This window comes from Chelonia mydas, chromosome 2 (genome assembly GCF_015237465.2).
Source record: "Chelonia mydas isolate rCheMyd1 chromosome 2, rCheMyd1.pri.v2, whole genome shotgun sequence".
NCBI classification, from domain to species: domain Eukaryota; kingdom Metazoa; phylum Chordata; order Testudines; family Cheloniidae; genus Chelonia; species Chelonia mydas.
This window is the reverse complement of record NC_057850.1, coordinates 179,744,910-179,760,862: the sequence shown is the minus strand read 5'-3', so window position 1 is coordinate 179,760,862 and position 15,953 is coordinate 179,744,910. Positions and strand designations below refer to the sequence as shown.

Here is a 15,953-nt window from a genome sequence, read left to right as displayed (position 1 = left end):
CCAGGCAAAATGGTTGAAACTATAGTAAAGAACATGGGCGGTGGGTGAAGCTTCCACTTGGAGAGGCAGTAGCTCCCCAGACAGCCTCTTCTGCCTGTGGCCCCACCCATACTCCACCCCTGCTCTCCCCCAAGCCCCACCCCCTCCCCACTGTCTCTCTCCTCTCTTCCCTCACCCTCCCTGCTCACCACGTGCACATCCCCTTCCAGCCAAATCCCTGAAACCAAGCAAATGAAAAAAACAACATATCTGAAAAAAGCCCTTCACTTTTCTGCAATTTCTTTCTAAAGAAAATGGAGCATGTTTTCCACTGCGTGACAGATGGCGTTTGAACATGCAAAAGGTACCTAATTAAAAGCACTAAACTTGGGAATAAAAAATGTCAGTCACAGGTTTTTTGATATACCCTGATAGCTGACATGCAGGCAGCCCACAAAACGGCCTTTTCAAGTGCCCTGACCCCCTCATGGATCCTGGAGAACATATAATGGCAAGCAGCAGTTAAAGCTAATTGAGAAATCTGTCCTTTCTTCACACAATAAAACAAGGTGTCAGTCCTCACTCTCAGCTGGCATTTTCACCCTGACAGGAAGAAAATGGCAGGAATCAGACTGCAAAATCTGCCACCTCATTTTCACTTCTTCACACAAACAAGTTTGAGCAGTTCCTATGTTTATTGTTTAAACAGCAGTAAGCACCTCAGGCAATGAATAAGAACTGCCAAGAGGAGTGGCTGCTGCAGCTAGAGATGAATCCTGGAAGTAAAGTAAAAGCTCACTGCTGCTTTAAAAACAATAATACCCGCTTAGCTCACAGAACCAAGGCGGCAAAAAGTCCTACGGAGGCAGCATGGTGGTGCCAGATTTATGGACCAGACCAGCAGATCCTATATCCCCAGGGGTGAAGGAACCAAATCCCCAGTTCCATTCTCATGAGAAACTGGCCACCAGGCAAATGTAATCCATCTCCCATCCCCTGAAAAGAGTTCAGTCTTATCCTACCAATGCCTCCTCTCCTCCCCGTCACCATACCAGTATGGCCATTCTTATGTTATGCTAAAAAAAATCCAGCATGCCTGTCCAATTTTTTGGAATACTAATGTTTGACAGACATTAGGAACATTAACAATGTTACTATGATGGAATGATCAATGCAAGTCAAGTCAGTAGTTTCATTCAATTTACTAAAATTACCAGAAACACCATGTCCTGAGTGGTGAAAGAGGCTCACTCTGTAATACGATAACACCCTGCTAAATAGAGAGATCTGATGTTTTTTTTACTTCTGACAGAATTCCGTGCCCCTGTGGTGGTGCAGAATTCATATGGCCCGCATATTTCTGTGCCCCCCATGCAGAAAAATGCAAATCTGCGGTGGGACACGCGCCTCTTCCCCAGCAGCCCAGGCAGCACTTCTGTTCCAGAGTGCCCAGAGCAGCCTCAGAGATGCAAATCACTGCAGGGGGAGAGGGGCTGGGCGTGCGTCCCTGTGAGGAAGATGATATCTGTCGGGGGCAGAGCTGGGCGTGCATGCCTGCCAACAAGCGAGATAGACTCTGTCCCTCTTGCTAGCTACTGCGGCTCACCAGGGGTGTGCAGGGGTAGGTCTTTTTATTATGGAGGAGGAAGGCTCTTTCCCGGAGCCAGAATGTAGCAGCCTGCCTGCTAGTTAATAGATCTCGTTCTCTGAGTCAGAAATGTAGCAGCCTGCCTGCATAATAACATTGTTAATGTTCCGATTGTTCGTTAACTGTTCCCATTCTTAGTCCATTCCCCCAGGAGCATAAAACCTGTAAATGTTTTAAGGACCTTACATTGCCACAGTGATGTAAAGCCTTATAAATGACAGTAAGGGAATCAGCTAGAAAGATCTATGTGCCTTCTCACATTTTTCCTGTGCCAAAGTGGCACAATGGGATTAGATTACAGCTCAGGATTTATTTTACTTACCCACTAAAAAAAAAAAAAAAAAAAAAGGACTTTGAGGACAAATAAAATGTTTACCAAGCAGTCAATTAAAATGTCAGGACTATCAGAAGAGGAAGTTACTCACCTTGTGCAGTAACGATGGTTTTTCACTTTAGGTGCCTGTGTGCCCTTGCACCTCTAATCGAGATTTTTGGCAGCAGTGTCCCGTTGAGCCCGCACATGTGCTCTCCCTCCCTCATGGTCTGCCTTGAGGCTATTTAGCACTGCATGCGCGAACCCCCCTCACTTCCTTCTCTACCACGCAGCCCTATAGAGAACTCCAAAGTAGAGGGGAGGAGGGTGGGTTGTGGAGCACCCATAGGGACACACATCTCTAAGAACCATCGTTACTGCACGAGTTTCTTCTTCTTCTTCGAATAGTGTCCCTATGGGTGCTCCACTTTAGGGGACTCCCAAGCAGTACCCACCACTGGAGGCTGGAACTTCGGAGTGGAATCTTTTACTACAGAGAGTACTGTGGAGTTGAAGATGGTGTCAGCGGCCAAATCTTCAGTGATCGCATAATGTTCTGTGAAAGTATGGGCAGAGGCCCAAGTCGTTGCTCTACAGATTGCTGAGATAGGGGTATCCCTATGGAACGTGACTGAGGTAGAAACTGACCTCGTGGAGTGCGTATGGACTATGGACAGAAGCAAGTTGCGCCCTTGATAAGTGATTAATGCAACTAGAGACCCATCTGGATAGTCTTTGAGGCACTATCACAGAGCTTTTGGATCTTTCTGTGGATGAAAGGAAGAGTTTAGGGGATTTCCTGAAGTCCTTAGTCCTGTCCAAGTAGAATGCTAATGTCCTTCTAATATCTAGCATACGCACAACTGTCTCCCAGTTGTTACAATGTGGTTTTGGGAAAAAACAGGGAGATAGATCTGTTGATTCATATGGAAAGTGCAGAAAAAGTAGGGAGAAACTTGGGATATGGCCTTAGAGTTACTTTACCTTAAAAAAAAAAAAAAAAAAAAAGGAAAAAAGAAAAAGGCCGTGAATGGTGGATGTGCTATCAGGGCCGCTATTTCTCCTGTGTGCCTAGCTGACGTGATGGCAATTAGAAAAGCTGTCTTCATGGACAGGTGTAAGAGAGAACAAGTTGCCCTGGACTCGGAGGGAGGGCTAGTCAAAGCCCTGAGAACTAGATTAAAGTCCCAGGCTGCAGCGGGTGGTGTCACATGGGGGGGGGGGGGGGAGAGAGAGATTCCCAATGCCCTTAAAGAATCTACACATTAGTGGGTGAGCAAACATCAAGTGGGAAGCCGTTTTCACCACAAGATGTACCTTAAGTGAGCTGAGTGAGAGTTTCAAATGTAGTGCAAAATCAGAGGGAGGAAAGATGAGGTTGGGTCTGTGTGTTTGGAATGACACAAACTTGCAGTCATTTCCATTTTGTAGATAAGTATGTCGGGTGGTCAACTTGTGGTTGTGTTGCAACATGTCTTTCAGCTTGTCAGAGCATTCTGCCTCTAAGCCTTGGAACTAAGAAGGAGCCAAGCCTGGAGGCGGAGGACCTGCAGGTTGGGGTGAAGGGTCAGCCCACTGTTTTGAGAGAGCGGGTGAGGAATGGGCTGAAGAGAAACAGGAGGGCATATTGCCATCTGTGTCAGGTAAGGGAGCTAGACTTGTCATGGTCAAGAGGGGAAATCAGAATAATTCTCACTTTGTTTCGTTGAATTTTCAACAGAATCTTGGATAGAGTGGGAAACTGGGAAAAGACATACAAGTGGGCCCTGTCCCATGCGAAGATGAGGGCAACTGCCAGTGAATGTTTCCCCAGGTCGGCCCTGGAGCAGTAACAAGGACCCTTCTTGTGCTGTTAAGTAGTGAAGAGATCCATAGGCAGGGTTCCCCAAAGGATGGATATATCTTGAAGCACCTCTGAATTCAGTACACACTCATTGTCATGAGAAAATTCCAACTGAGACTGTTGGTTGTCACATTCTGTATCCCTGGTAGATAGACAGTTGAGATGAGCACATTGTGATGGGTGCATCAATTCCAAAGATTGAATGCTATCTTGTAGAGGGAGGGCGATCTGGCAGCTCCTTGGTGGTTTATACAAAACATACAGGTCATATTAAGTCCATCATGACCTTTGTGTGTTGCTTTTGATGAAAGGCAGAGTGTGCGCACAGGCACTCCTGACAGCCCTTAGCCCCAAAAGAGTGATATGGAAGGTCATTTTTGTGGAAGGCCATTTGTCCTGAACTTTGTTGTTGTGTAGGTGAGCTCCCCAGCATATTAAGGAGACATGTGTCCCAGGATGGTGAATGTGGGTAGTGAGAGGAGCGCTCTTGCTCGTACTGCATCAGGTTGGTGCTGATAAAGTCCAGTAACTGTACCAGGGTAAGTATGCCACTACCATGATGAGAACATTGGAGAAGACCCTGTGTGGGGCAGTCTGTACTGATAACGATCCTGCCCCAAAGGTAAGCAGTAGGAAATCTCCTGTACGATGGCTGTATTGAGATATGGAAGTAGGCACCCTGTAGGTTCAGGGCTAGAAATCAATCTCTTTGCTCTAGAGCTGGTCCTAACTGCTGTGAAGTAGGGTAAGGTGACTTCTGAGTGGCGTGACAGGTGTATAGATAGCAGCTGATGCTGTAAGGTATCATTGTTCAGGACCTCAACCAGCTCATCAGAAGTGCTTATAAGAGGCAGTTTGAGAGGTCATGGACTGGGGTGCAGACTGTTCCTACTTTTGAGCCCTGGGCCTCTTACACTGTGGCTCATAACAGCACTGAGATGGTGGATATTGAGAAGATTGTGACCTGTAGTGTGGTTGAGAGGTACATCTTCTCTTCTGTCCCACAGTGTAGATTCCTAAGGAGCGTAACGTGGTCCGAGAATCCTTCAGGATGTGGAGAGAAAAATCTATCTTCTCCGCAAAGAGTATGGCCCTTCAAACTGGAAGTCTGTAGCTCTTTGGGCAATCTAGAGAGGCGTAGCCAACAAAAAAACCCCACAACCCACCTCAGTACCACTGTCATGGAGACTGGGAGGGCAGCTGTAATAGCTACATCCAGTGGTGTCTCTAGGATCAGTCTGGCCATTAACTGACTGTCTCTAAGAATGGTCTGAATCTGTTCTTTTTGTATTTCCAGTAATGTTCCAGAAACATACTGGGTTTCCCATAATTAATAAAATTGTATTTGGCTATGTAAATAGTAAAACATGAACATTGGCCATTTACTTACCCCAACCATCACTTGGCAAAAAGCTATGTCAATAAGTAGAACTGCACTTAGGTTAGATCCAGTACATATCATATCTTTTTATCTTACATAAAATATAATTGAAGACTGACAGTGGCTGTTAATGCTGACAACTAGCTATATAAATGGTGACGTTTCAAGAAAATAAAGCTGAATAAGAGTAAATTTTTCAAGTAGAGAATCTCGTAAATCTCACTCTGAGTGCAATTACTACATCTGAATACAAACAATGCCAGAGAGTGTATGCTTTCTTTCAGGTAGTTCCTATGGCAAATCATTGCTTAATAACAGAACTACAGTTGAGACAGAAGCAAGAAATCCCTTCTCACCAGGCTCTAATAACATAATAAAGATTAGACTATAACTGAATACTCATTTCAAAATATTCGCTATCTCTGAAGCAATACAGTAGCAATCCCCCCTACCAGTTTTTCTGCATTGCCATCACATTTTAAAAGGTTTCCTTGAGATTTTCAGTAAGGTGTACAACATGTACAACTGGGAGTGTCAAGAGGCCAGGGGACTTTTGCTGGTGTATGCTCAATGTTAAAGAAAAGTGAAAAGTTAAGACTTCATTACAAATCTGTGTATTCAACTTAATATGAAATAATTTCATCATGAACAAAATCACAAAATAACTTTTCTACATACTTGAATTTGTTTCTGAGCATGGATAGCAGTTTATAAGGTAAACACCATTAGAATTAGACTTTAAAATCTTTTATAAATTTATTTTTAATGAACATGAGGTACTTATCAAAATGAAAGAGTAATTCAAATAATTTATAATTTTACTTAAGTGTCTCAGGTCTACTTGGTAGGACAGTAAAGATTGTTTGCCAGCCACTAGTAAACTTGTACATGTACTACAAGCTTCCTTCTCCTTTACTTAAAGAGGAATCTCTCCACTGGTCCACAATCCACTGCTATTGCCCATCTACCATTTAGTTGTGCATATTCTAAACTGGAACGGAATACCAAAAGCCACAACTGTTCCCTATCCAGTTGTTAAACCACCATTCCCTCCAACCCAAGCAACTTCAATACAAAAATGGGCACACTGAATATCTGGGGGTAATGTAAAATAAACTGAATATAATATCAATATAAATAAATAACAGAGGATACTATACTGATTGACATGGATGAAAAAGTAGTGATTAAGAGAGGCCAAGGTAGACAAAGCAGTCCTGCATAATCCTGGGGACACTGCTACATATGGACATGCTTCAAACCAAATTCTCAATAGGGTGATATCTTAATGGTCATCATCTTTTTGTTTCAAGAATGTGGGGCCAGATCCTCACCTAGTCATCAGTGTTTTGCCTCAATTCAGACCAGTTAATAATTGGGAACATAAAGTTCACAGCCAGTACCATATCTCTAGAAAATGTTATTATAAGCAACAGAATTGGATAAGAAAAATGAGCAAGAAAGAATGAGTGAAGGAAACAAATGCAAAATAAAACATTTGGTTATAAACATTAGAAGAAAATATACTGGAAAAGATTAAAATTTAGTTTAACAAGCTTATAAAGCAGCAAGCTGAATATCTATGTCAACATGGTCTGACTACAGCCTCCTTTTTCAGCACATGCATTTAAAAAAATGTTTAGTCAACACAAAATACCCCAGACTTGTGTTTCAAATAAAAATATTTCACCACCAAAACTCTGTGCTGTTAATCTTTCATCTGTAGCCAAAACTAGTTTTACATAATGAAAAAAGAAACTGGGTAATCACAAAGATCTTTTTTTCCCTTGACAAACTGAAAAAAATTAGATAAAGCAACATATCTACAAATTTTTTTTCTTTTTGGACTGTCATGCACTAAAATATACTTACTACAACTTAAGTCCAAATATATAGTATACGCTACAGTTAGCAATTCTCTTATTCCAGTCCCTTACTTTTCCTATAACTTTGTATTTATGAGGAAGAACATTAATACTGGAGTATTCCATTACATTGCAATTCTGTCTGATAGCTTTTGTAACACTGCTTGCTTTTCACAATATTCAGATAGGATTTGCTATTCAATAAACCTAGTCCGAAAAACATGATTTATTGCATCAGCAGTCCGGTTCCCTCAGATACTTTTATGTATAGCTAATTTAGCTCAACCTCTATTTACTACATGAAAACCTTAAAGACTATACGCAACAAATGTAGACAAATCTTACGATTTCCCCTCTAACAAAGAATGTAATCTAGAACTTACCATCAGGAAATTGCTCTGCATCATCATCAAACATAGCTTCTTTCAAAGCAGATTTGTTAAAAGAACTGATACTATCCGAGTAATTGTACGGGTTATAATCTCGTGAACGTGGAGAAGAGTGGGGAGGCATTGTGTTAAGTAATGATGTTTTGTTATCAAGAGCTGTTCGGCCTGTATCAATTGCACCACCTCCTGCTCTTAGATCCGCTATTCCAGAGCCACTGCAAATCTGCCAGGAAAAAATAAAAACACCCCTCCCCATAAACATATTTAATATCTCACTCACTTTGTAGTTCACTGTTCCTCTTAGGTTAACAGTAGCAAATAATAGTCTTCTCTACATAGGGAAGTTAGTGTGCAGCAAGCTGGGTGTAAATTTACCACACTCTGGCTACTCTACACTAATTCTTTTGTGGAGACTCCTATTGTGCACTAAAAGTGCTCTTTATACTTTAAAATCCAGTACACTAAAGGATAGTAAGCTAAAGCGCTTGATGGACCTCTTAGCACACAGTAACAGTGTCCACATGTGGGGGTTGTACAGAGTAGGCAGTGTGCTGTAAATGCACACCCTAAAATTGCTGTGTGCTAAGTTCTCATGTAGACAATATCAAAGACAAGCTACAAAGTTTGCAAGGTTCCATTGGTGCCACAGAGTACCAACTAACATCTTAAATTGGCTCATTGTTTCTCAACACTTATGGCTTATGTAAATGAACACTTAGTTTGCAGCAGGCTGAGTTGTAAACCTACCCTATACTACTTTGCCGTTCACTAAGTGTCCATCTGAACCCTGCTGCCATGCATTGAGCACCCTAGGGCAGAGGTTCTCAAACTGTGGTCCATGGACCACCAGTGGTCCGCACGCTCCATTCAGGTGGTTCGTGGATAGTTCCCTCTAAGATGCACGCCTGGGCGGCCGCACACAAGAGAATGAAGAGCCACCTACCAAATTAGTGGAGCCGCTCAGGCATGGCTCCACTAATTAGGTGCCTGGACCCTGGAGAAGATGCACATGTTTGGTGAGGTGGTGGCCTTGGGGGGGAATAGGGGGTAGGTGGGAGGGGGAACTGGGGTGAGAAGAGGGGGTGAGGGGAATTTGGGATGTGCAGGGCTGCGGCGGCCAGAGAAAGAGGTGACTTTCCCCAACTCCAGGACTGCGGCTGTCGGAGAGAGACAGCCCTCCTTCTCAGCCCCAGCTTGGGGGCTGCTGTGGTGTGGGAGAGACCCCCCGACTCCTTCCCAGCCCCTGCTCGGGGGCTGCCACAGCAGGGGAGAGAGGGCACATTCATCACATTAGAAAGGTAAGACTACTGATATTAAAATATGAGTTGTGTGGTTTTATTTGTAGAACAGTAAAAGGCTAATTATTATTAATTTTTTTCTTATATCTTTTATCCAAAGCTCTTTACAACAGTTAGCTATTGGTACAAACAACATTTGGAAAGATCATTAAGTGGTCCGCCGAGACCCTCAGCAATTTTCAAGTGATCCACAAAAAAAAAAGTTTGAGAACCACTGCCCTAGGGAACTTTTAGTGCACAGAAGTAGGGTCCAAACAAACTCCTAGATGCACAGCACGCTAGTGCGGGATAGATTTAAATGCTACTTTGCTGTGAACTAAGTGTTCATTGAGACAAGCCTCAGAAAGCTTAGCTTTCGTCTCAAATGGTGAGTATGAACATTGTCTAAAACGGACTTAGGTGTTTGAACACAAAAACAGCAACATTTTCATAGAGGAAGCCTAAAGTTAGGTACTTAAATCCATATTTAAGCACCTAAATAATTGGCCTGATTTTCAGTTCTGTTGAGCCTGAGTTTCAGAACCATAGACCCAAGTTTGAAAATTTTGCCCACAGCTTTTAGACACTATAAAGCATTTGTTTGGACTTGCTCCTTTTGAGGGACACACATCAAAAGGTGTCTAGAATTCTTTTTACTCAAAGTTTTGCTCTCTGGAAGAGATTTAATGAAGTACATATTTTATTCAAATGATATTATTCAGGGACAGAAATCATACAGTCTCCTTCCAGTACAACAGCAAGAATATAAAGCAGACCGTTCAGTCTAAAACAGGTAACACTAATAAGCAGCTGCAAGTTAAAACTAAAGCCATAGTCCAACAGGCTTTAAAGTGCTGGCATTCTACATAGACTTGATTAGCAGCATGGCTTTTTGTAATTAAAATTTGACATCTCTAACATAAACAAGTTACTTTACTTTAAGACCAGGAGTACAATTTTCAAAAGCACCTAAGTCACTTAAGTAGCCTTAGTCCCATTTTCAAAAGGTTGATAAGCATGGAGAGGCATTTAAGAGCTTGAGTCGCACTGAAAGTCAACAGGATTTAGGATCCTAAAGGCCTACGGCACTTTTGAAAATGGTACTTAGGTGCTCTGAAAATTCTACCCTTGATATACAAATCCATTTAAAGAGATAATTCAGCTGTACTATATCAGCTCCTCGCGTTGGCTGTCATTCAAACACTCACTGAATCACCATCGTCCTTTTTGGAATCCCGTTTCACAGGCTCATTCATATCTTCCTGACTACGGAAACTGAAGTTCTGAATGGCTTCAGTGACTCCACGAAGAGAACTATAAATATCTTCAGAATTCATGTTTTCTGTGTCATAATCGAATGCACTGTAGATCCAGGGAAACATAGAAGAAGGGGATAAAAAGGTTCAATTTATTTTCTGGTATTTTACTGAGAGTGAGCTACTGTGGTGGCTGCCTCTCAATGGCACCCCTCCCCTCCTTTGATAAGGAGACCACCAATGACTGATACTTGGGACTTCTTCAAGTGGTGGAACTGGATGGCCAACAAGGGGTCTGCTTATTTAGGAACAACAGCAGGAGGAAGCAGACTGTTGCTCCATTCTCTACTGCTGAAAGTATTAATGCCTTGAGCTTCTGCAGAGTTTCTCTATTAAATATAAAGTATAAACTACTATAGTGAACTTGCCTACAATTTTAACATTTAAAACTTCAAACTACTAAATCCATCACCATCAAAAACATGACCTATGAAATCCTCTAGAGTGGTAGAAATGGCAGTTAAGCTGTAGAGCATTTCATTGGTTAGTGCCTTTTACCCTCCAAAATTTTAAGTTGTCTGGTGATTAGTTCGAGTTAATAGTTTTTAATAAGTGATTATTCTAAGTATCCAGTGGTTGATTTAACTAGGTAAAAGTCTTTCTGCACTTTTTGATGGGTTTGGAATTCAGGAGAACACACAAAAAACCCATAACACCAAGTTATCATGTAAAAGTTATAATGTAGCCTTATATTACCTTGGTGACAAAGTATTCTGTGATGTATTGGTTGGGGAAGTGAGAGGACTGGACCAACTGGCTGGTGAACGTGGCGTAGGTCTTGTTAAAGGACTTCCCATTGACCCCTATGAAAAAATGGTATTCTAGTAAAAAATAATATTTCCTTTTAAATTTATGTTATATTTAATTTTTAACACCAGAAAAGTTCTGAGATTAGCTAGCTAGATATAAAAACAACGAGGAGCCCTTGTGGCACCCTAGAGACTAACAAATTTATTTGGACATAAGCTTTCATGGGCTAAAACCCACTTCATCAGATGCATGGAGTGGAAAATACAGTAGAGAGGTGTAAATATACAGCATATGAAAAGATGGGAGTTGCCTTACCATGTGGAGGGATCAGTGCTAACGAGCCAATTCAAATAAGGTGGAAGTGGGCTATTCTCAAAAGTTAACAAGAAGGGGTGGAAATCACTTCTGTAGTGCTAATGAGGCCAATGTAATCAAGGTGGCCCATTTCAAACAGTTAACAAGAAGGTGTGAGTATCAGCAAGTCTGTTAGTGAGTGTCCAGGGATATATGCCATTATGTGCCAGCAATGCCCCTCTGCCATGTACATTGCCCAAACCGGACAGTCTCTATGCAAAAGAATAAATGGACACAAATCTGACATCAAGAATTATAACATTAAAAAACCAGTAGGAGAACACTTCAGCCTCCCTAGACACTCTATACCAGACTTAAAAGTGGCAGTTCTTCAACAAAAAAACTTCAAAAACAGACTCCAACGAGAAACTGCAGAACTGGAATTAATTTGCAAATTGGACACTATCAAATTAGGCCTGAGTAAAGACTGGGAGTGGATTGGTCACTACAAAAACTAATTTCTCCCTGCTGATACTCACACCTTCTTGTTAACTGTTAAAATGGGCCACCTTGATTACACTGGCCTCATTAGCACTACAAAAGCAATTTCCACCCCTTCTTGTCAACTGTTGAGAATAGCCCACTTCCACCTTAATTGAATTTTCTCACTAGCACTGATCCCTCATTTGGTAAGGCAACTCCCATCTTTTCATATGCTGTGTATTTATACCTCTCTACTGTATTTTCCACTCCATGCATCTGATGAAGTGGGTTTTAACCCACGAAAGCTTATGCCCAAATAAATTTGTTAGTCTCTAAGGTGACACAAGGACTCCTCGTTTTTGCTGATACAGACTAACATGGATACCACTCTGAAACCTAGCAAGATATAAGTAATTTCAGTAACTAAAGAAATAGGCATGAGATATATTACTGTTTGTGAAAGTTAAGAGCACCAAGAGCTAACATGATCACTTTACTTAAAAGTAATAATGCTGAGAATTCTCAACTTTTTGAAATATATATACACACCTCTTTTTAAAACAACATTGTTAACTATAAATTAAAGGAGACTCCAAATTAGAAGCCACTTGCAAATAAATAAAACCAAACTTAATAATAAAATAATAATAATTATTATTATTATAATAATAAAAAAAACTAGTTACCTACCTTTGCATAACTGTTCTTCGAGATGCGTTGCTCATGTTCATTCCAAGGAGGTGTGCGCATGCCGTGTGCACAGTTGACAGAAGGAGTTTCCCCTAGCAGTACCTATCATGTTGGCTGTGGAGCTTGCTGGAGTTGTGCTTTCAGGGCGGTGTATACAGGTCCCTGCGAATCCGTCGCCTCTTCAGTTTCTTCGAAGTACTCTGATAGAGGGGCAGGCAGGTGCTTCTTGGAACAGACATGAGCAACACCTCGAAGAACAAGTTACGAGAAGGTAGCTAACTGTTTTTTCTTCTTCAAGTGCTTGCTCATGTCGATTCCAAATAGGTGACTCCCAAGCATCTCCTAGGAGAAGGGGGCGGAGCTTAGCGGGTCGCAGACTGCAGCACTGCTCTGCCAAATGCAGCATCGTCTCTGGCCTGCTGCGTAACGGCGCAGTGCGATGTAAAGGTGTGGATCGATAACCACATCGCTGCCCTGCAGATATCTTGAATAGGGACTTGTGCTAGGAACGCCACTGAGGATGCCTGGCCCATGTGGAATATGCCATCAGCGTGGGGGCAGGTATCTTTGCCAGGTCGTAGCATGCCCTGATGCAGGCCGTGATTCATGAAGAGATTCTTTGGGAAGACACTGGAAGCCCCTTCATTTGCTTTACAATCTCAATGAAGAGTTATCTTGATTTCCCAAATGCTTTCATTCTTTTGATGTAAAAGGCTAACACGTGTCTGACATCCAGGGAGTGAAACATTCACTCCCAGTTGCTAGCATGCGGCTTAGGAAAGAACACTGGAAGAAATATATCCTGGTTCACGTGGAATTGTGAAACTAACTTTGGGAGAAAAGGTGGGTGGGGTGCAACTGCAGCTTGTCCTTATAGAAGACAGTATATGGGAGCTCAGAAGTTAAGGCCTTAAGCTCAGACACTCTCCTAGATGAAGTTATAGCCACCAAGAACCCTACTTTCCAGGAAAGGTAGAGAAGAGATCATGTTGCTAGGGGCTCAAAGGGAGGACCCATCAGTCTTGAGAGTACCAGGTTGAGATCCCATGGTGGGATTGGCTGTCTGGAGGGTACAGTCTATCTAGTCCTTTGAGGAAGCAGCCAACCATAGGATTAGCGAAAACCGACCGGCCAGCCAAATCAGGATGGAAAACCGAGATAGCGGCCAGGTGCACCTTTATTGATGACACTGACAGGCTCTGCTGTTTCGAATGTAGTAAATAGTCCAGGATAAAGGGAACTGATGACTGTAAAGGTGGAGTTTCCTTTTGTAATGACCAAATAGATAATCTCTTCCACTTAGCCAAATAAGTGGCTCTAGTGGATGGTTTCCTACTAGCAAGGAGAACCTCCCCAACAAGGTATGAACATGTGAGCTCCAAGGGGTTTAGCCACGGAGTTTCCGAGCCATGAGATGGAGAGACTCTAGATTGGGATGCTGGAGGTGGCTGTGGTCGTGCGTGATCAAGACTGGGACCAGGGGCAAGGTTATGGTCGTGTCCACCAACAGGCCTAGGAGCAAGGTGAACCAGTGTTGATGTGGCCATGCTGGTGCTATTAAGATCATTGACCTTTTGCAGGACCTTGTATACAAGTGGGAAGGGCGGGAATGCATACAGCAGGTGATCCTTCTAAGTGAGGGGAAAAGCGTCCGTGAGCGAGCCCTGGGTGTGATTCAGTTAGGAATAAAACTGCTGACACTTTCTGTTGTGCCTTGTTGAGAACAAGTCTATGTGGGGAAACCCCCATCGTTGGAAGATGTTGATCACGACATCTGGAAGGACAGATTGCTCATGATTGTGAAGAGACCTGCTAAGATGATCAGCCAGCTTGTTCTGAGAGCCCGGAATGTATAATGCCTCGAGATGTATCGAGTGGGCAATGCAGAAGTCCTACAGTTTGAGAGCTTCCTGGCATAGGGGAGAGGAGCGAGCAGCCTGTCTGTTTATATAGAACATCACTGTTGTATTGTCGGTCAATACCGATACACATCTGCTCTCCAGATGGGTTTGGAATGTCTGGCAAGTGAAGCAAACCGCTCTTAGCTCCCTGACGTTGATGTGCAGCGAAAGTTCTGCCGGGGACCAGAGACCTTGAGTCCTGAGTCTTCCTAGATGCGCCCTCCCCCGCCCCCCAATCCCATTGCCGATGCCTCCGTGACTAGAGACAGCAAGCGTTGGAGCCTGGAGAAGGGTACTTCTGCACACACCGCTTGCGGGTTGAGCCACCACAGGAGGGACTCAATAACTGGAGGAGGAATAGTGACTATCGTATCTAGGTGGTCTCGGTTTGGCCTGTATACTGAGGCCAGCCGGGCCTGTAGAGCCAGTGTCTCGCGTGCTGAACTACATACGTACAAGCAGCCACATGACCAAGCAGCTTCAGGCAATTTCTTGCCATAGTAGTGGGGTATCATTGTAAGCCCCCTAATGGCACCCATGGTCAGAAAACGTAATTCCGGAAGGACTGCTGTGGCTTGACCCGAGTCTAGGAGAGCTCCGATGAACTCTATCCTCTGAGTGCAGGTTAGAGTTGACTGTGTCACATTCAGTATCAGCCTGAGCCTGTCAAAAGTCAACCGTACCAGGTTCACATGCTCCTCCACCTGAGCTCTAGTGCGGCACTTGATTAGCAGGTCATCTAGGTATGGGAATACTTGTACCTGTTGCCCCCTCAAGAAGGCATCTACGACCTACATGCATTTGGTGAACACCCAACGGGCCGCCGATAGCCCGAAGGGGAGAACCATAAACTAATAATGGGTGGTGTTGACCACAAAGTGGAGGAACCGCCTGTGGGACAGGAATATCGACACATGAAAGTATGTGTCCTTCAAGTTGAGGGGGGGCGTACCAGTCCTCCAGATCCAGGGGGGAGATAATGGAAGCCAGGGAGACCATGAAGAACTTTAACTTTTTCATGAATCTGTTGAGGTTTCACAGGTCTAGAATAGGCCTGAGCCTGCCCTTGCTTTCGGGATTAGGAAATATTGGGAATAAAACCCCTTGCCCCAGAAATTCTGAGGGACCTCCTCTACTGTTCCAGCTTATAGGAGCGTTTGTAATTCCTGTATGAAAAGTTGCTTGTGAGAAGGGTCCCTGAAGAGGGAAGGGGAATGGGTGGGAGGGATGGAACAGAATTTGAGAGAATATCCCAATTCGACCATGCATACGACACATTGATCCAAGGTGATCTGGGCCCAGGCATGGTAGAAATGGGATAGACAGTTCATGAAATGGAGGAAAGTATCCGGGATTTTGCCTGGTGCGTCGCCCCCAGGTGCGCCTTCAGAAGTTTTGCTTGGGGTCAGAAGACTGCCTCACCGAGCCCTGGCTCTGGGCGGAAGAGGGCTGAGGTGGCCTCCTCCTATTATTTCTGCCCTGCTTCCTGTTGTAATCATGTCTAGGATGAGTTGGGCAGAAGCATGGGGGACGCTGAGGTTTGAAATGCTTCCTTTGTGGGGCTAGTGTATGGTGCCAAGAGATTTTAATGTCGCTTGCAAGTCTTTGAGACTGGAGCTTAGAGTCCATTTGCTCCAAGAACAGCCCTGATCCATCGAAGGGCAAGTCCTGAATTGTTTTTTGGACCTCATGTGGGAGGCCTGAACTCTGCAGCCACGAGCTCCTTCACATGGCTATACTGGTTGACTTCGTGCGGGTTGCCGAGTCTGCTGAGTCAAGTGTGGCTTGCAATGAGGTCCTTGCTACAACCTTGCCCTCTTTGAT

The 15,953-nt window shown here is 43.6% G+C and overlaps 1 protein-coding gene across 50 annotated transcripts in view; it reads right to left on the bottom strand.

Annotated features, from left to right (window-relative positions):
- CLASP2 (cytoplasmic linker associated protein 2) overlaps positions 1-15,953 on the bottom strand; it is a 273,178-nt gene that overhangs the window by 25,908 nt on the left and 231,317 nt on the right. For all 50 annotated transcript variants that reach the window (XM_043540698.1, XM_037890139.2, XM_043540702.1 and 47 more), the window contains 3 exons: positions 10,708-10,814; positions 9,904-10,057; positions 7,413-7,641 (listed from right to left, as the gene is read on the bottom strand). In XM_043540698.1, coding sequence (XP_043396633.1) covers positions 7,413-7,641; positions 9,904-10,057; positions 10,708-10,814 — 490 coding nt within the window. The remainder of the gene's footprint in view (positions 1-7,412; positions 7,642-9,903; positions 10,058-10,707; positions 10,815-15,953) is intronic.